We start from the raw sequence: 21,344 nt of genomic DNA on the forward strand, positions 1-21,344 counted from the left end.
CTCAGGACAACGGCAGGCCAAGACACACCATGCAAGAACATTGAAGCAAGCCAACAAACCAAGAATCTCTGCAGTCAGTCTGACCTGGGAAAGGGGGTGGTAATTCTCTCTCGGCCCAAAACAAGGCTATGAGGCAGGCACTGCACACAAACAAAACACACATCCAGGCAGTTTCCAAAAGGAGCATAAGAAGAGCCTGCTGGATCAGGCCAATGGTCCCTCTAGTCCAGCATCCTGTTCTCACAGTGGCCAACCAGGTGCCTGTGGAAAGCCCATAAACAGGACCAGAGCGCAACAGCCCTCTCCCCACTTGTGATTACCAGCAACTGGGTGTGGGTCACATTAGTGCCTTAGAGTGCAGTGAAGTTGCTCCCCTGCTAGCTCTTTTCCCGCTAGCTGTTCACATCAGTATGGCTTCATTAGCGTCAGATTCATTTCCTCGTCTTTACGGGACCACATCTCCTGGTATGCCCCGCAGAGGACCTTAAGCTCCAGGAATGACCATAGTTTAGAAATCCCGGACCCTAAGGAAGTCAGACTATCCTCCACCAGGGCCAGGGCCTTTTCAGTGATGGCTCCGACCTGGTGGAATGCTCTATCCCATGAGACTAGGGCCCTTCAGGATTTAACCTCCTTCCATCGGGCCTGTAAGACAGAGCTATTCTGCCTGGCCTTTAATTTGAATTCAGCCTGATCTTTTATTTCCCTTCTCTTCCCTCCCCCTCCCCTTTTATGAAGATTACCCGCTCTGAGATCCCACAGATAATTCTCCCCTGGCCTCCTCACTGGCCCAAGTAGGACCACTTCAGCCAGCTAGCCCTGAGGATTATCTAATGCTTATTTCCCCCTAAATTGATTTCTGAATTGAATTTTATTGTTATTCATGTTTTTATACTGTATTTTATGCTGCTTTTACAATTAAGCATTTTAAATTTAGGGCGGTTAGCCGCCCTGAGCCTAGTTTTTGAACTGGGAAGGGCGGGGTATAAATAAAAATTTATTATCATTATTATTATTATTACACACAAGGGGATGTTGGTGTGGTGAAACTTGGTTCACAACTTGGCTAGAGAGGAATTAAGAATGGCTTAAGGACTCCAAACAGTGTGAAGCTTATTTGAGAAACAATATTTCAAACAGTGGTGTTTTATACCATAGTACAAGAACATATTTTGGAAAATGTCATGTGAACACTGATTAAAAACCCAGCATTAGAAATACACTGAGTGCACAATAAATGGGAATGTGAACACAGCCTGGTGTTCAGAGGCATGCTACCTTTGACAGCGGAAGTAGAAAATAGCCGTTGTAGCTAGTAGCTAACCTTACACTCCAGGTATTTGTCTAATCCTCATTTAAAGCTGTGCAGTTTTAATATGGCTAGGAGTTCAAGGGTCACCAACGTGGGACCTGTGGGGTCACTCACTCCCTCCCCAGCTGTGGCATCGTAACTGCCATGAACTGGCCGGACGACAGGGAGGAGGAAGAGGATTCCAGTGAGGGGTGTAGCCAGGACTGGGACACACCGGGGCAAGCAGGGGATGAAGAAGGAAGTACTCACAGGGTGATGGAGGACGACGAGGGGATGGAGGTCAGGAACCAGAGCAGCAGGACCCATCACCAGAGCCAGAGGAGCCCCTGCCTCCATGAACACAGCAGGCTCTGAGGCGTAGGGAGCAGCAGGAGCGGCACTCTAGGAGGCTGAGGCAGGCAAGGGCCCACAGCCCAGCTCCCTGGCCAGGTGGAGCTCGTTAGATCTGGGTGTGATTCCTCAGTTGGAGTAGGCCTGGAACAGGTGAAGGTCACCTGCTTCATCAAGCCCAGATGCTGCAATCAGCAGGCAAAGTACAAAAGGGAAGCAGAGCTGAGGGGCTGTGTGTCTGCTCAACTGCCCATGACTGACAGTTGTGATTTTGTGGCTTACAACCACCAATAATAATAATAATAATAATAATAATAATAATAATAATAATAATAATAAAAAATATTTTTTTATTTAAACCCCACCCTTCCAGGTTCAAAAACCGGGCTCAGGGCAGCTAACAACAAATTTAAAACAATTATAAAAGCAACATAAAATACAGTATAAAAACATGAATAACAATAATATTCAGAAATCAATTTAGGGGGAAATAAGCATTAGATAATCCTCAGGGCTAGTTGGCTGAATTGGTCCTACTTGGGCCAGTGAGAAGGCCAGGGGAGAATTAGCTGTGGGGTTTCAGAGCAGGTGATCTTCATAAAAGGGGAGGGGGAGGGAAGGGAAATAAAAGGTCAGGCTGAATTCAAATTAAAGGGTTGGGGTTAACCATCACCAGCTGAAACCCCATCCCTGACATCGCCTCTCCCTGCTGCAATTAGGCCTGAGAAAGCCCTTCTACTGGCTCCAACAGAAGGTCTCTTCTAGCCCGATTGCTGGTGGGAGGGGAGAGTGAGTGTGTGTTCATGTGTGCCGTTGTCATGGTTGCATGTGTGGACATAACTGAGGTGTGCATATGGTTGTGGTGCCCACTACCATTTCTACAGTTCACAAATGTATCCCCAGGACCCCAAAGGCTGGTGACTCCTGCAATAGTTTGACTTTGGCTGTGGCAGTAAGTCGTACCCCAAAGAAAAGCTCCCTTCCATTATATGCATTTGGTTGTGACCTGGTTTGACTTGTTGTTGTGTCTGGGCTATCTTACGTCTTATCTTATCTACCCAGATCTGTCCAGGCTCACAGCGTTCGGTCCTAGATGCTATCTGTCTACTGAAATATTTGAGTATTAACCTGTACTCTAGCTCTGGCTCCGGCGATATCTAGATGACATTGCTGGTATTTATAGAACACCCTTCCTCATAGGAGCCATCGCCTATTTTATCATCATAACAACCCCATGTGATAGGTTAAGTTGAAAGAACATGCCTGGCTGCAGACCACCCACTGAACACCATGGGCAAATAGAGATTTGAACCCAGGTTTTCCTGGTCTAAGGGCAGTAGCTCAGTGGTAGAGCACCTGTTTTGTATGCAAAGAGTCCTGGGTTCAGTCTTCAGCATCTTGAGCTAGGGCTGGGAGAGGACCTGCCTGAAAAGCTGAAGAGCCACTGCCACCCAAGACTGGACAGTACTGAGCTAGATTAACCAATATTCAAACTCAATGAAAGACTGTGTTTCCCTGTGTTTCCATGACCTTTTTTCAGGTGCCAAATTATGTAAGATGCACTTTCTAAGCCTATGCACGAACACAAGCCAAAATCCAAACATTTTAGCATGAACCAAAACAGATCATTGCTTTCAAACCTAACATTGGTATAGAACAGCATAAATGCAGCTCATGGTGCAAAAATGAAAGGGGGGAAAAGTTGCTTCTAGGGGAATCCAATAGCCTGGAACAGCATCCCACAATGGCAATATTACCTACAAAATGTAGTTTCCTGAAGGCAAAAGCATTAAAAAGCACTACAAATAATCTGTAAGCTTGACTGCAGCTCCCTTGGGAAGCATGGCAAAAACAGGATATCAGCAAGGAGGCAGGAAGCTAGCTGAAAGCAGACTCAGGTTGATGGAGCAGTGTCCCCTGAATTTCTAAATGAGGGCCAGGCAGTGAGTGGGCAGAACTTTTACCCACCAGAGTTGTCCCTATTCCTGAGAAAATTAACATGTTTGGGACTTCTTTTAGAGTTAAGGGAATCTCTCACCCAGTGCAGAACCTGATCCTTCATTCCCAGTGTCCATGTCTTACACAAGCTGAGTGTGAAAATTAATACGATCTTTCATGGGCTTGCCTGTTTAAATGCCATACTTATAGCTGCTCATTTGATCAACAGCATGCAGCTAAAAGGAGCACACTAGGCAGGGGAAGATAGCTCAGCACAAAGCCCTGTGGGAGAAAAGAGGTTAGCTCAGGACAAGCCACAAACACATGGCATCATCATCATCATGGGAGTGGATTGGGTGCCGGTGGAGGGTGTGTGTCCCTTCTGGTTCCTAGGCAGAAAAGGAGCTCCAAACCAAAACAGTGAGAAAGTGATTGACCAGCAGTTTGCTGAACTTTTTTTTTTAAAGACCTTGTGGGTTTAAGAGAGGACATGTATTTTACGGCTTTGCAGAAGAAAAATGGCAAATAAAAAAGAAGTGTTGATTAGTGGATTTAAAGGGAAGACAGATGCACTACTAATGGAGTTTTTTATTATGTAGATGCAGGTGGTGCTGTGGTCTAAACCACCGAGCCTCTCGAGTTTGCCAATCGGAAGGTCGGCGGTTCGAATCCCTGCGACGGGATGAGCTCCCGTTGCTCTGTCCCAGTTCCTGCCAACCTAGCAGTTCGAAAGCACACCAGTGCAAGTGGATAAATAGCTACCGCTGTCACAGGAAGGTAAACAGTGTTCCCATGCGCTCTGGCTTCTGTCATGGTTTTCCATTGTGCCAGAAATGGTTTAGTCATGCTGGCCACATGACATGGAAAGCTGTCTGTGGACAAACACCTGAAAGTGTGGCCTGAAAGTGAGATGAGAGCTGCACCCCATAGTTGCCTTTCACTGGGCTTAACCGTCCAGGGGTCCTTTACCTTACCTTTTACCTTTAGTAGCCTTACCCTATAAAACTGCTGCTGAGATGCTAAGCTTCCTAACAGGGCTGGAGAAGTGTTAGTTATTTTCACACATTACCACTCTGGAATGGGTCAAAAATAGCCTTCTGCAGCCTGACACTGGAAGCCTGAGAGAGTTACTGAAACAGATTCCTGAGCTCAAAGCTGTCCTGATCCCAAGTAGCTGTGTGGGGAAGAAACAAAGGCTGCATAATCCATTTGCAGCCAGTTCAACAGTACAGTTAGTTACCTCAGAATTGTCAACACTGACTGGAAGTGTCCCTCCAGGATTTCAGACAGGGGTCTCTCCCAGCCCTACCTGGAGCTGCCGGGGATGGAACCTGGGACCTTCTGCATACAAAACATATATGTTGCCACTGAGCTAGCAAAGATGCACTGATACTAGTGCATCTTTGCCAAGTAAAAAAGGCTAAACAATGGAGATGATCTAGCCAACAGGAAAGGAAGGAAGCAGGAAGATAGTGAATAATGCCTTTATACTGCAGGCTAGAAATGTGGATTTTGTGTGTGGCAAGTTTCCTAGCAGAACCGCACACAAACACATTATGTTCAGATCCCCTTTTAGCATGGAATTAGTGCATTCATTTCTATCACTTTTGGATAAAGAATTCAAAACCGGGTGCCACACTTAAAAAAAAATCTCACCAATCAATAGCAAAGGTGTCATGACTTTGAAGAAACACAAACTCAGGGTGAAAAGGTAAAATGACCCAAGAGGAAGGCACATTTGGCAAACCCTCATCGTGATCAATTCCTGCCCGGAAACCATGTCCCCACTGTGGAAGGACATGTGGATCCAGAATTGGCCCCCAGAGTCACTTATAAACTCACTGTTAAGACCGTGTTCATGGAAGATAATCTTACTCAGCTATGAGTGATCACCAGAGAAGAAGACCAACTAAAAACAGGCTGTAACAAATACAGTGTATCAGAACCAGCAACTTCTCAATTATCAAAGGTGGACTGAAAAATGAAGGTTTTAGTTTGCATCCAAGAAGACAATAGGGAGGAATCACCTCCATGTATCGGGGGTTGCAGCAGGAAAAGCCCTGCTTCTTGTAGAAGTCAACCTGATCAAATGACACTTTCACAGGGCCCAGTTCAGTGGCTCTCAAGTGATGCAGGAGTTTATACAGGAAGCGATTCTAGACTGTTTAAGGCTTTAACAGACCTTGAATTGAGCCCAAAGCAAACTGGCAGCCAAAGAGTTTTCTCATGACAAGCATTATATGAGATTGTTGACTCAAGTCTGCCAACTGGTAAGTGGCAGCATTCTGCAGCCACATTTAAGAGCAGTTCCACAGTATGTTACAGTAGTCCAGGCATAGGCAGACTCGGCCCTCCAGATGTTTTGAGACTACAGTTCCCATCATCCCTGACCACTGATCCTGTTAGCTAGGGATGATGGGAGTTGTAGTCCCAAAACAACAGGAGGACCGAGTTTGCCTATGCCTGCAGTAGTCCAACTTGGAAGTCACCAAGGTGCAAATCAGCCTTAGCCAACCAGGTGCTCTCTAGATGTTTTTGGGTTACAATTCCCATCAGCCCCAGGGAGCAGGACAACAGCTAGGTTTGCATTGTCCAGTTGTGGGCATAGCAGCTGAAACAGCAAAGGGGCATGTTGGGCCATGGGATGAGGAATCCAAACACTGGATTTGGGGAACCACATATGTCACTTGTTAAATATGTCATATGCCACTCAAAATTTGTTTTTTGCACACCAACTCCTTAGCTGGGTATGTTCTGTTTTAAGCAACAGCTTCAGCAACATGGAAACAAGGCAAGGCTTCGGCGGCACCCTGGACAGCTCCATGCAGGATTTAGGCTGGAGATTCCATAACAACTCCGGCCCTCCAGATGTTTGGGACTACAATTCCCATCATCCCTAGCTAACAGGACCAGCCGTTAGGGATGATGGGAATTGTAGTCCCAAACATCTGGAGGGCTGGAGTTTGCCTATGCCTGGGGTAGGGGACCATGGTTCTACTAGGGCTTCTGAGCTGTAGTCAGAAGTGAGCAACATGACCTTTTCATGCTGGACAGGTAATGGCACAATGAGATCCTCTTGCACAAGTGATTCTGATGACAATTCCCTTCCCCACTTGAAACCCCCAGCCTCATTATCTGATGATCACAGAGCTGGGAGGGATCACAAGAGCCATCTGGTCCAACCCCTTGCAACAGGAATCTTTTTGCCAAAGATGGAGCTCATGATTAGGAGTCTCATGCTCTGCAGACGGAGCTATAGATAGGAAGCCCAGTTCTGGGGTCATGACATGGTCATAGGCAGGCCAGAAATATGGGCATATTTAGACCTTACCATGTATTGGGGAAACATTGATCAAACATGTACATTGACACTTAGGTTCCATCGGCACAGCTGTATCTGCATAATCTACCAATCATTTCCATTAGCTGCAGTTGGAAGCAGCACTTGGCTGATTATGTCCTCCCTCATTTCTGTTTATGAATTTACTATTATGAGACTTTGCCTGTATTTGCTATCATGTGGGTGGCATTCATTTTCCACGTCTGCAAAAGATTAGGTAACTGTTCAGCAAAACAATTGCAGTTCTAAGAAACTTAAGACTGTTCCGCATATTTAGTGGTTCAGGGACATTTTTACAGGCAGGACCAGGAAATAATAGCTTAGCAACAATAGTGTCTTTATTACATTCCCAGTAAATATTGTTGTTAAGATGCAGCCAGATATTTTGTTTCTAGGGTGAATCATATGAGCCCATGTGCAGATGACCGAGGAAAGAGGAACACAGATTCCAGATTAAAAATAAACTGAAGGGAGGGTAGAAGGAAAAGTAGAGCAAGAGGAAGAGATTGTAAACAGAACTGCTGCCACAAGAAATTCCAAAGGAAAACTGATTACAGTGAAGTCGGATAAAAACCTACCTTTTTCCTACTTATCTCATTTTATCTCAGAATGGTATAAGTAAATCCTATTATTAAATCTCATTATGTTTCACTTCAATACACAAAATCCATGCAAGCAGTGCCACCTGCTGGCAAAACAATGTAATACCTACTTAATTGCTTTCTTTTATATACTGTATCTGTATTTGTGGCATTCAAAATACAGAAACAGTATTATATCCCCTCTGTTAGCAGGTTTTCTGGTCTACCTAAAGGGGGTTCTACAGTCACTAAGAATGCATACTGCTATTCAGAAGAGGCATTTGATGGGGATCAGGCGTCATATAAGTTATACGTAGGGCTGCCACTGAAGACAGTTCAGAAATTTCAGCTGGTGCAGAATTCAGCAGCCAGGTTGCTCACCGGAGCAAGACGGTTTGAGCATATTACACCGATCCTGGTCCAACTGCACTGGCTACCAATTAGTTTATGGCTTTGACCTATAAAGCCTTAAACGGCTCAGGACCACAATACCTCAAGGACCTACCCATATGAACCTACCTGGACCCTGAGATCATCTTCTGAGGCCCTTCTTTGTGTGCCGCCTCCTCAAGATGTCAGGAGGGTGACAACACAGGAACAGGTCTTCTCTGCGGTGGCTCCGGGTTTGTGGAATGCTCTCCCCAGGGAAGTTCACCTGGCACCTTCACTATACAGTGGTACCTCGGGTTACATACACTTCAGGTTACAGACTCCGCTAACCCAGAAATAGTGCTTCAGGTTAAGAACTTTGCTTCAGAATGAGAACAGAAACCATTCTCCGGCGGCGCGGCAGCAGCAGGAGGCCCCATTAGCTAAAGTGGTGCTTCAGGTTAAGAACAGTTTCAGGTTAAGTACGGACCTCCAGAACGAATTAAGTACTTAACCTGAGGTACCACTGTACATCTTTAGGCACCAGGCAAAAACGTTCCTTTCTAACCAGGCCTTTGACCTGATCTACATCCTATACCCTTTTTAAAATGCTGGCTCTTTTTAGGGTTTTTTAAATTGGGTTGTTTTTTGTATTTTGATTTTATGTATGTGATCCTTTATGTGAACCGCCCTGAGACCTTTGGGTTTAGGGCAGCATAGAAATAAAACAAAATATGCTCTGTTAAGTCTATGGTCTGTCACTTTCATAAAAAAAATGAGGGACAAGAGGATAGACAGCAAAGCTTGATGGGACCAAAAAGTCTTACACTACCCAGTAGTATCATAACTCAGAATAAATTAAAGCTATTGGGCCTCCTGAAGTGAAAAATTCCAAGTCTACATGACCAGTCTGTAACAGCAAAGAGCCATTCAAACATTGATGGCACAACCCAAAACTCTTAGTGTGATTCCACCCGCCCTGACACTGGAGAAGATTAAAGCTGCAGTCATATAGAAAAATAGGCTCCATTAAATTCAGCAGGGCTTGCTTCTAAACAGAGATGTAAATGACTGCACTGTAAGAGTATTTCCAAGTAATGGGCCTCAAGATTATGCACAGGTAGGTAGTATAGACAATTTAATGCAGCATCACAAAAGGCTCACCTGGCACCTTTATTACATACCTTGAGACACCAGGCAAAAATGTTTCTCTTTAACCAGGTGTTTTGCAGATTATTGTTCTATTGCTTTTTAACTGTGTTTGTAGGAGGGCACTTATTGGTTTGCTATTGTTTTAGTATGTATTTTGTGTTTTCATTTTTATGTTGTGAACTGAATTTTATTTTTAATGTGAATGTAAACCATCCCATGATGAAGGGCAGTACAGAAATTTGAGTAAATAGAACAAACTGGACCTAGGCTATAAATGAAAAGATGACACAGAATATTCCCAGGAAATTGGCCCAGGAACATCAAGAAGAAGTCTATGGTTTAGCAGAAAACTCATTATGTGGGCAGGAACAAGTCATTCTCCCCATCTGTAAAACAGAAATAATACTGGCCGCCAGGCAGAGATGTTATGAAGCAGTAATGAACTTAAGTCTGAATGCCAAAAATGCTCCAATATATGAACGTTGTATTAAACACAAAGTAATTTAGTAGAAAAAGATGTTTAATATGTCTTTCTTATCTTTTATGAAGAGGAAGAACTACATTCACACAATAATGGATTTCTCCTTCACACACGTATTCTCTTGCTGCGTTAGAATGAATATCAAAGTAAACATTGCCCGACACTGCTCTGATAGAACACACACCCCAACTGAGAAGATACTCCTATGTGCAAAGCAGGTGAACTCTGCTGCAGGAGCCTGGTGTGGAAAGTGGAAGTCTGTACCCAATATCCAAAGTTACACAAGAGTAGCCCCTGCCCCACATGCACACTATGCAAAATATTTTCCAACACCAACCACCTGTTAGGCAAGGGTGGGGTTAAGGAAGCAGAAGCTCAACTGGGAGCCTCCACAACCCTACAACTCTTCGACATCTCACAGCTTCTCAATATGTGATAAGCTCTGTCAGCTTGGACTGCCTAACCCACAGACAGGCACAACTTTTTTTTTTCTGCCATCACAGGCGGCTGTAACAGGGACATGTGGTATATGGTAGTCATGCATCACTGACAAACACTTCTGTCAATTTGCAATCATGAAAATCATCAATTCATATTTCTCTAACCCCCACCCCATTTACAAAATGAATTCTCTAAAAAGGAGCAAGAACAAGCCATGGTGGTACATGAATAAAAGTATTACTTTTGGCTTGAAGCCTTAAAGGGGGCGGGGAGAGGAACAGGATTGAAGGACAAAGGTTTTACGTTTAAGGTTCAATACACTTAGGCTTAGTTAACACTTCTGAGTATTTTTTAACAGTCATAAAAATAGACACAAATCTGTTAATAAACTAACCGCCTGTAACAAGTGTTGCTCTTTATACAAGAAGAAAAGGAGAAAGCAGCCCTTTCCTTAGTTCGTTCTCTTTTTCTTGTCTCTCTGGACAGGAGGGGTGGGGCTGTGGAATTTTTGCTATTCATTCCTCTTCACGAAGAGAAGAAAATCCGATTTCTGCTTTGCGACACTCCACAATAAGGCACTAACCCATTAAGTAGCCCCTAGAGGACAAAGGGAAGATTTGAACAGGGAGGGAGGAATATATTACTGATTGTTTGCTCTTCACCCAGGTGGGTTACAACAATTTAAAATACAACATTAAAAACAGTTGCGATTACTCATAATTGCAAAAGCTACAATCACCAAAAATAGGGTGGGTTCTTAAAGTATACATTTCAGGTATCAAAGGCATTCACTGAAAACTGTATAATGAAGTGGACAGGGCGTTTCACAACTTAGGGGCTGCCACAGAGAATGCCCTCTCCTGGGCCATCACCACCTGGAGTTTCTGAGAGGGGTGGAGCTACCAAAAGGGCCTCCTCTGCTGATCTTAACACCCAGGACAGGGAAGGAGGAAGTCTTTCAGATATTTGGGGTGGGAGTGCTTTAGGTCTTAAAACACTAACATGAGCATCTTTTATAAAATAGAAGGATCACTACATAAGTATAGGAAGCCACCCTACACACCAGATACTTCTGTGTAGGAAACCATCTGTGGGTCATGTTTAATTATTGTACTCTCATGTGCTTGCTTCAGATTTACATTGCTGGAAGTCATGGTTAGTGACATGATCTACATATACAATAAATTGTTGTATATTCCTAGATAAATGTTCCTTCAATCATTCTTGGTTTCCTTCTGGACTTTAAAGCTAGCCACAAAGACTCTGCCTCAATCTCCCTCAAACTGGGGATAAAACTGATCTCCCTTGCAGTTGTTTATGAAATGCTTTTTACAACAGTACTTATATAGCTTTTCTCATAAATAGTATTGATTCCCTCATCTCAGACACTGTAGTCAGTTTTTTTTAAAAAAATCTGATTTCATGGCCTGGCATCTTTCAATATTATGATTACTCCTCTAGAGTGGACATTTGCTTGTCTATTGAAAAAAACCTGTGGTATAATTCACACTGCTCCAAACAATGTTTTAAAAACATGAGAAAAGTCCTTGCAATACCTTTATTTTCCCCTTAGTACTTATTTCATCCTTAGATTGTGATAAAGATTAAAAGTGGAGGTCGGAAAATCATAGGAGAAACAATTTACTTACGGTAATTTCATCCTCATGAATACTCTGGCCATAAAGAAACTCAACAGGACACTGACAAATCCAATAAAAAGCAGCAGAAATCTGTTCAGCTTTGGGATATTTGGTGCATTAGAACGGTCCAATATTATAAAGCCAAGGCCTCCCATTGTGAAGAGGAAGCTGGAAGCGAGCCCTTCCATAATGTACTGTCCATTTACTCTGCATACAAGACAAGGAAATATTTTAGTTTGAACAGCAGTGCTACGGATTATCTGGCTAACCTGCCACATTGTGTAAAATTCACAAATATAGGTGCATGCATATATTCTACTCTCACACACAAGAAAAACAGTCATCATGACAGTGGAAGGTAGAAAATAAAATAAATGATGAGTGTCACATTACAGGAAAACTGCTTCCCCTTTGAAACCATTAGAGACTTGATGCTATTAAACAAAGATGAGAAGTTCCCAAAAGCAGTGCAGAAGCAATCCCATCAAACATCTGGCTATTCCTTCAGCTATAACTATCAACACACACAGAGCCCGATTTCTTTCCAGAATATGTCAGGCACTTATTACTGGTTTTCCCTTTGCCATGATACTTCTTGTTGCTTTAGATCCCTAGTCCCCCAATAGGATGGCCCTACAACTCCTTGTAGCTACACATGGTGTGTATTCTCTGACAATTAGTTTCCATCCTTGACAGTAGTTTAAACCATATGAATGACTATTAACTCAGTTCAGCTAAGACTCTGTTCCAGAGAGCAGGAGGACTGTCTACTAAGTTAAACAACTTCATTTAAAATGATGCTAGTATTTCTATTCATTTTTGTAGCTTGGTAAAGCTACAATGAGCTTTGATCACAATGTTCTAACAGCCAGCTCACCATGTAAACAGCAGTTCACTGTCAAAATACTCCATAGTAATCTTTAGAGAAATACAGTTTGCTAGTATCAAGTATATTTTCTACCTGTAAGCCAAGAAGGCCACAGGCCTCTGATGTCCATGTTCATCTGTCATTGAGCCAACACTGGGAGGTTCTACAATCACATCATAAATGATTCCTACAGAAAGAGAGAAAAAAATGTAAATTTAGTTTGAAAGAACACACACACACATGTACACCACCTTCCTTAAGCCTAAAGGTAGAAAGTCAGAAGTTCATGATTTAAGGTCTTTTTTTCATGTGAAAAATATGGTTGGCTGCATTTAGTTTTAGACATAAAAAAGTGTGCAGTAGAGTACACAGTTACTATTGCCACATCACAAGTTTCAGGGAGAATGAGGAGGGCTGTGGTTGTGTAGCTTACAACAATCCTCCAATGTAATCCACCGTTATTACCCATGCACTTACATGCGTGTGTAATGCTACAAATGGTTTACAACAATCCTGTAATGCAGCTCAATTGTTAATACTTCAGGTTGCAGTCCAGTATATTTTCTCTCCAGCTCTGCTGAAAGACCAGCTCAATCAGGAGTCTCCCTCAGCTGCAATATAGCAGCACTCACTCCAAATTGCCGGGCTACACAGCAAAGGGAGAGGCAGCACTGCAGAGACTCTAGAGACCTGCAGCTTTTGGCTCCTCCTCTCCTTTCAGTTACAGTCATACCTCGGGTTGTGATCGCTGCAGGTTGCTTGTTTTCGGGTTTTGGACATGCTGAACCTGGAAGTACCGGAACGGGTTACTTCCAGGTTTCGGCACTCACGCATGTGCACCAAATCGCGTCTTCCTCATGCGCATACACGGTGCTGAGGGTTGCAAACGTGTCTCCCGCACGGAACACATTCACAACCCGAGGTTCCACTGTACTTGCTGTGGTCTAAACCACTTAGCCTCTTGGGTTTGCCAATCGGAAGGTCGGCGGTTCAAATCCCTGCAACGGGGTGTGCTCCCGTTGCTCTGTCCCAGCTCCTGCCAACCTAGCAGTTTGATAGCACACCAGTGCAAGTAGATAAATAGGTACTGCTGCAGCAGGAAGGTAAATGGCGTTTCTGTGCACTCTGGTTTCATCATGGTATTCCGTTGTGCCAGAAGCAGTTTAGTCATGCTGGCCACATGACCCAGAAAGCTGTCTGTGGACAAATACTGGCTCCCCTGGCCCGAAGCGAGATGAGTATTGCAACCCCAGTCACCTTTGACTGGACTTAACTGTCCTTTATCCTTTTTTTTAAAAAAAACCTTACTTGCGACAACCACTCATACCAAGAACCTGTCTCCAACTTAGAATGGGCCCTCAAATCCCCCTTTCCAGACCGCACTGCCCAGACCACCACCCCTCACACCAGCCTAGTGCTTTCACAGGATCATAATGTTGGGAGTCCGAAGATCATCAGGTTCAACCCCCTGCAATGCTCAGCTGGGGTGTGTCTTTAGGAACTTTAAAATATGCCAACCAATGGTGCTGTGGTGGACAGTGTCAAACTAGGACTTGGGAGGCCAGGGTCTGAATCCCTACTCAGCCCTGAAGCTCATCAGGTGATCCAGTGGGCCAGTCACTGTGCCTCTCAGCCTTAGCTACCTTATTGCGTTGTTGTGGAGATTGAATGAAGAGGGGCAGGGAAATGTTTTTTTGCAGTGATTCCTCAACGATGAAAGGGGATATTACCTACGCATGCCACCTCAAACACCTTAGAGGGAAAGGCTTCGGGGCATAAACAAATAACAAATGAAATGAATGAAATGGAACAGTAGTGTTTCTGCACCTGTCCCTGGGTCACTTTCATTTGCTAGTGTCTCTGGGGTTTTCCTAAAATAATTAATACAGAAACATCCCTTCCGTAGCAAGGCACAACTCAGGACCACCCTGGCAGGCGAACGGGAAGCCTGGCGAGAGACCCATTCGCTTTTCATGCCTTTCCCCCACCCATTTTTGGCTTTTTTCACTTCTAAATAGAAGATTACAACTAGAAAAAGGGGCAACGGAGGAAGAACGGAAATGGTTTATTGAATATTTACAAACAGACTGTAAACAGGTAAGAACACTGGCAGGATTATTGTAATAATAACCTGCAGTTTTCATAAGAGTATATCTTTAAAGTAGAAGAATGAATGAACAAATTAAGTTACATTCGGATATACAGAAAATATTTTTTAAAAAATCAATTTAAGGAACCGCAAAAAGAGGGGGGAGAAGGGAGTCGAGTTTTCAAATGTTAAAATGACTATAAATGAATTGAGAGGCATAAAGCTGAAAATTCTATATATGAATATGGGGCAACCGAGGAGGCAGGAATGAGCTGCGTGTGTGCATTTGCGTGTATTTTTGTGCGCGCCTGAAGGCCCACCGCGCAGAGCCTCCCGTCGTTCCCAAGGGAATTACCTCCCGTGATGAGGAAGTACGAGACTACCACCAGCGCGTAGACTGTCATGGCCGAGGGCATGTGCACCCAGCTCGGCTTCTTCAGCTTGATGTTGGGGCACTCCAGCACCGCGAACGGAACCCGGTAGAGCGTCTCCATGTCGACTCTCAGCGGCGGAGGCGGCTCGCCCGTCCCGTCTCCTCAGGCCACGAACTCCCCTCGTCTCCCAACGGCAGCTTACTCCCGCGCATGCGCCGTTACGGAATCGATCGGCTCCTCGGGGCCACCGTCCGTACGATAACGAAAGCTGAGGCGGTAACTAGCCGGGTCCTGCAAGGGAAACACGACAAACACGTCTCAGGAGAAAGGGGAAGGAAAATATCAACGTGTGGCTTAAACGAAACGCAAAACGAATAAATGTGGAGAAACCTGAATTTGAACGCGGCGCGTTATTAATATTGTTTTTATCCTCCCGCGGCGTGCGGTAAGGAGCGACTGGGAGAGGATACTGATCTGCCAAGTCCTGGCGACGCTCAACGTGGCTTTCTAAACGGGTAGACGTGGCCCTGCCAGGACGCGCGCAAGCCACGCCCCCTCAAATAAGCCGCGCCCACATTCCAAGTAGAAGGTGCCATCTGCTACGTCACACCCTCTATCTTACTATTTTGTGCAGGATTTATTAGAAGCTCCGCTTAATCTTAAAGAATGCACAATACTTTTTCTTTTCCTGCGACCGACTAAGGAGCTATCTGCAGTGGCAGTATCATATTGCATTAAACAATCAGAAGTTCCCCCAAACAATCCTGGGAACTGTAGTTTTTTAAGGGTGTTAAAAAACTATGGTTTTCCCATTAGTGATGTACGGAAGTGAGAGCTGGACCATAAAGAAGGCTGATCGCTGAAGAATGGATGCTTTTGAATTATGGTGCTGGAGGAGACTCTTGAGAGTCCCATGGACTGCAAGAAGATCAAACCTCTCCATTCTGAAGGAATTCTGAGTGTTCACTGGAAGGACAGATCCTGAAGCTGAGGCTCCAATACTTTGGCCACCTCATGAGAAGAGAAGACTCCCTGGAAAAGACCCTGATGTTGGGAAAGATGGAGGGCACAAGGAGACAGAGGACGAGATGGTTGGACAGTGGAAGACAGGAGTGCCTGGCCTGCTCTGGTCCATGGGGTCACGTTTAGTCGGACATGGTTAAACGACTAAACAATAACAAAAAGACCTCTATTCTCCTCAAAGAGCTACAATTTGCAGAGTGGTTTAATGATCTATATGTCTTTACAGGGAGCTCTGAAATTGTACTTCTCTGAGCAGGGTCTCCTACCAATTCTCAGCACCCTTAACAAACTACAATCGCCTGAATTCTTTGGAAAAAACCATGACTGCTTAATATGACTTTTAAAATGTGGCTCTTTTGGGGGGTTATTGCTTTTATTTTTATTTTATATAATGTGATCTTTTTATGTGAACCGCCCTGAGACCTCTGGATATAGGGTGGTATAAATTCTAATAATAATAATAATATGCATGATGCTGCTTTAAATGTACAGTGCTGATGGGGCCTGATATGGTGTTATCTCTCGAAAAGGCTTTGCTTATCTAGGCCCCTTCTACACATTTTTTAAAAATCTACAACTCCCATAGGTCCCAGTCAGTGTAGCTAATGGGCAGCGACACTGGGAGTTGTATTCCCAAATAATTGCCAGACATTTGGTTGGCAAAGGTTGTCCTGGGAACAGTGGTTTCCATATTTTTTTTTCTGTCAAACCACTTGAAAAGGGTGAGGATCTTGGTGGAAAACTTAATGATTTTTCTGCCTTTTGCAGGAACTGGAATGTGCTGCACTAAATGCTGTATGGTTTTTAGCTGTATTTTTACAGACACATTATGGACCACCTAAATGAAGCTCATGGTTCAAGAACCCCCTGCCCTGGAAAAACTTCCAGTTTCATCCACTTGCTGCTCAGTTATCCTTCACTATTTATTCACCTTAGAGCAGAATAAGGCAATAGAATTCCGAGCTAAGGATTTCAAAGGTCAAGATCAGAACTAAGAATTGAGCAGTGAAGCATATTGACAGTTAGTGAAACTCCCTTCATACTGGTTTTTAAAGACAGTCCCAAATACAGCACATTAAAGTCATTAATGTTACTAGAGCATGAATAACTTTGGGCAAACTCTCTAAGAAAGTGTGCAGTTGGTACACCAGTAGAATGGTCAGGTAGTGGAGGAACAGGAAAGTGTCCTTGTGTAATTTTGCCTAGAATAATCTGTGGGTGTTGAACAAGACTTCTTGGGTTTGATAACCTTTATAGTTTGTGCTTAACGTTTCACCTGCAGCTTGGATTTAAAACACATTAATGATATTTATATGGGGGCCATTATAATTCTGTGACTTTCTGTGCATGAGTACCTGCTTTGACTTCTTGTTTCTATCAAAAGTTGATTCTTTTAAAAATACTAATCTTCATAGACATAACCAGATGACAAGATTAGTGATAGTAATTGCAGTTGATAAGAGTAGCCACAGCATGGCAGAGTTGCTCTCTAAGAACAAGCCCACTCTCTAACTTGAATCTTCTTTGTTGCTCAGCTTGTCAAAGCATCTATGTCTTTGCCAGAATGTACATAATATACATGTGGAACCTGATAATTAAAGATGCAGTTTTCAAGATTGAAATTAAGGTTAATGAGGTACAATTGATTTTTTTTAAAAAAGCAGAATTGGCATAGGGGAATAGCCTGAAGGTTAAGTACAACACCAAAGCATTAGTGGCTAACTGGTGGTCCTCCAGCTGTTAACTACACTCCCAACCCCAGCCACCATAACTTTGATAATGGTAACTATTGTCCAACACGAGAGCTACAGCTTTCCCCCCGCCCCCAAGAGTGATTAAATAGTATTTTGGAAGTACAGTACAAACTTCAAGAAATTGTCAGGTATATACACATTTTATACTCAAATCATTATTTCCATCACCCTCAAGATTTTCAATAAGCTAAGGAGTTAGTATACTAATATAAAGTTTTAAACTACTGAAAAAAGAGGATTTGGTGCATTCTGCTATTTAGATTTAGCTAGGTGGCTGTCTCAACCCATCAAATGTTGTTCTGTTTGTATACAGAAAAGAGTGGTGGATGACACCAGCTGTTTAAAAGGCTGCCTCTTTCCACCACATTCAACAGTTATGCTTTCCTGGGTCAATTTAGAGCCATTTCCTCTTTTAAAAACCAGTGTTTTCCCTTTCTCATTAGAATTAACAGAAAAGGCTCTGCTTAAACTACTTTAACATGCAACTCACAAACTGAGGTAGTTTACTTTTAGCATGCCCTGCAGCATCAGACGCCTCTTCTCCCGATGTTCTTCATAAATTCAAAACAAAATTAGGGCTTTTTCATTAAACATTAAGCTTCTCCTCCTGTCTCCGAAAATCACGCAACGTTTATTAAAAAAATTCTACTGAAGCCAATTAAACTTTCATCATCTAAATGAATTAAGATTCAGGAGTTAGAATAAACAAGCATTTGCCAGATTTTAACCCTTTCCCTTGCACAAGAAGACACCTCCTGGAAGCAACCTCACCTCCCGTCGTTGGGCAACAATGTTCATATACACTTTTGCTAGTGCCGAAACATCCATTCCTAGTGTATTTTCCCCAGCTAGACTGGTTGCTCCCAGGCACTGACCATGCTGCAAAAAACACAGCTGGAACTTCCACATGTGCTGGGCCATTGTTAGATTAAAAGGGGAAATATTAATGGACATTTAAATGAGTCTACATTCACTAAGAAGTATGAGTTTTGCCTTTTCAGAAAGCTGGTAAACAAAGCTGAGATAATTCCACCTGAGGGAGAAAGGTGTTTTAGCACCACATGCTCTTTCCAAAAATTGTGATACTCACTGAGCTTGTTTATAGGAAAACTAAGGCTGCAACCCTAGTCAAATTTAGGAGTTAATGCCTATTGAAATCTATGGAAATTACTTTCAAACAAAAATTAACAAATGTTATATTTAGACTACTAAACTTGATGGTAAATCATCTTAAACTATGTGCAAATGTTTTTCATCCATTCATTTATCCTGTGTCATTTTAAGACTTCTATGAGCAGGTCTTTAAAAAACATAATCTGGTACCTCATTGCATTATAGATGTCACCATAATGGTGCTTATGTAGATGAGAGCCGTCATGTATTTTTTGCCTTGATATTGCAGCAGTCTTTGGCTTTTAATCAGGGGGGCATATTACCGTTTTCTTAATGCCTGCATTGTTTTTACCACTACCAAGGCTTTTTATCAGATTTAATATTATTATTCTAAATCTTTCTTGTTCACTCAAATGCAATTTAATGAATCAGCTACTTCTTGGTTTTTGACCTCATCTGATTGTTAAGAACTGAAGATACTACACACCCAAAATTTAAGATTAGGAGCAAGATCTCCTTTCCAAAACATCATTTAATTATGGTGCTGTCCAACAGTTTTTAATACAAGCTAAGTCTAACCGAATACTTGCAGCAAAGGTTAAGCACACACTTGTCTTACTTTTTTCGTTTTTCCTGACAAGAAAATAAGAGATGATACAAAAGTGAACTCACAAAGGTTTTAAGGATATTACTGAATAGTTCCTTTCTAAGACAGAAAGGGAATTAAGAGCAGCTTATATAACCATTAGTTTGTATATTTCACAAGTATCACAGAAAGTCTCTGGTTGCTTTCAGAAGTGCTCCAAGAGCCTATAAGGTAAAGGTAAGCACTAAACAACTTACCTTGCAAGATCCCACATAAATTATGGGATGTATCCAGTGCTCTGTGTGCATAGATCTGCTGGTGCAACAGGAATCTCCTCCCTCACCCCATGCCCCGAACATCTGCTTTGGATGGTTCATTAACTTTCCAGAGCCGATTCTGAGATTGCATGGGGAATTGGACGGACCAAGAGGAAGCTCCATTGCCTGCACAGTAGTTCACTGACCAGCAGAACTGATATTGGATATTGTCCTATATTTAGTTCTTTTAAAATCACTTATGGCAGAAGGGTACATTTTAAACAAAACCAAAAAAATACATTTAATTATTATGCAAGTTCTGCCGTGATACATCCTCTTTCTCACAGTGGAAGTAAGCTAAAAACAACAAAACTCATACTAAAGATCAGTAGTTTTCATCGCTTTTGGCCCATGAGGCACATTTAGAAATCCAAGGAATTGTAGTAAGCAGCACAAATGCAGGAAATGCTGCCAAGCAACTACCCGTGCCAAATAATCCTTAACTAAAAGTTAAAAATCGGGAGTGATGGGGTCTTGATGGATGGCAAAGGAAATGTCTAAGGTTGACTCCAGGCTTACGGTGTCACAAAAGCAATCCCTCACGAAGGTTTCTAGCATACCCTAGGGAACCTAGCAAGATTGACTTAACCTGAAGGTCTGATGATTCCTTGCACATGCTAATTTCTCCCAGTGGATCCTCACACTCCTTGTTCCATGCCACTTGTTTAGGATATGTATTTAATGCTTTTTTTAAAAAACACACCGAAGAGAGTAATCAGCACAAAGCCCCCACCCCTTACAACTCCAGGGTTCACCTCAATACTGAACATATTTGATAAGTTCTCCAGGTAAAAAAATCACTACACACGGAAGTTAAATCTTCATTTATTAGGCAGACAACACAAATTATCACTTTGATTTCTGACTCTGTGCTTGGGCCTTTAGCACCTTGACAACAATCTTCTGTTCCTCAATAAGGAATGCTCGTTTGATTCTAGAGAAAAAGGAAAGCACTTGTTACTATTTTAGCATTGCTCATTTGTTATCACACAGGCTATATTCAGAGAAGCCTCCAAACCATGATCTGAGAAATCAGAAACAAGCCCTGTGCTCGCTAGGTCCCTTGTCCCCTTATAGTGCAGAAACTGGGGACACTGGTAATGGAGGAACAGATTGCACTGTTTCTCTTTTGTCTCCTCTTACTCAACTGGAGGGAATTCCTGGTGACCCATGATGACCAGGTGAACGGTTAAATACAAAACAGATTGTGCTGCTGATTGCTTACAAGCTGATATGGCTGGAAGTAAAAATAAGCTATTTCATTCTGAGACAACAAGCAATAATCGCTTAGTAAAATAAAATCCACAACACAATTTGTAAAATATACTTGTCTTCTTTTATTGGTATCTCAAGCAGGGATGAGTTAGGTTGGGTTTAAAAATCATCCATTTGTACAGCACAAATTTCAGTCCAGATTTCTACAGTAGCAAAGTTATTTATTTTTTAAAGACATTCCTACACTGCCTTTCACATCAAGTCACAAGGCGGTAGACAGCAACTTTAACATGCAAGAATCAACAACAGATATTATTTTAATCAGTGCTTAAAGGCCATTAAAGTTGCCTAAGCTCAGGGTAGAGGTGGCTGCATGAAGAAGGGGCCACCACTAAGGAGGAGTTACAAGAAAGAAACTAGA

At 42.8% G+C, this 21,344-nt stretch overlaps 2 protein-coding genes across 4 annotated transcripts in view; both read right to left on the minus strand.

The window, feature by feature from the left end:
* Positions 1-9,524: 9,524 nt before the first annotated feature.
* OSTC (oligosaccharyltransferase complex non-catalytic subunit) lies at positions 9,525-15,156 on the minus strand. Its single transcript, XM_053403850.1, has 4 exons — positions 14,897-15,156; positions 12,546-12,639; positions 11,594-11,791; positions 9,525-10,541 (listed from the first exon to the last, which is right to left on the minus strand). The coding sequence occupies exons 1-4, from the start codon at positions 15,033-15,035 to the stop codon at positions 10,523-10,525; spliced, it is 450 nt and encodes a 149-aa protein (XP_053259825.1). The 5' UTR covers positions 15,036-15,156; the 3' UTR covers positions 9,525-10,522.
* Positions 15,157-20,517: 5,361 nt separating this feature from the next.
* The window catches only part of RPL34 (ribosomal protein L34), a 106,809-nt gene continuing 105,982 nt past the window's right edge, over positions 20,518-21,344 (minus strand). For all 3 annotated transcript variants that reach the window (XM_053403854.1, XM_053403852.1, XM_053403853.1), the window contains exon 5: positions 20,518-20,642. In XM_053403854.1, the coding sequence (XP_053259829.1) occupies positions 20,558-20,642 (85 nt within the window). In that variant the 3' untranslated portion in view covers positions 20,518-20,557. The remainder of the gene's footprint in view (positions 20,643-21,344) is intronic.

The sequence above is a fragment of the Podarcis raffonei genome, chromosome 9, assembly GCF_027172205.1.
Source record: "Podarcis raffonei isolate rPodRaf1 chromosome 9, rPodRaf1.pri, whole genome shotgun sequence".
In the NCBI taxonomy this organism is placed as follows: Eukaryota; Metazoa; Chordata; class Lepidosauria; order Squamata; family Lacertidae; genus Podarcis; species Podarcis raffonei.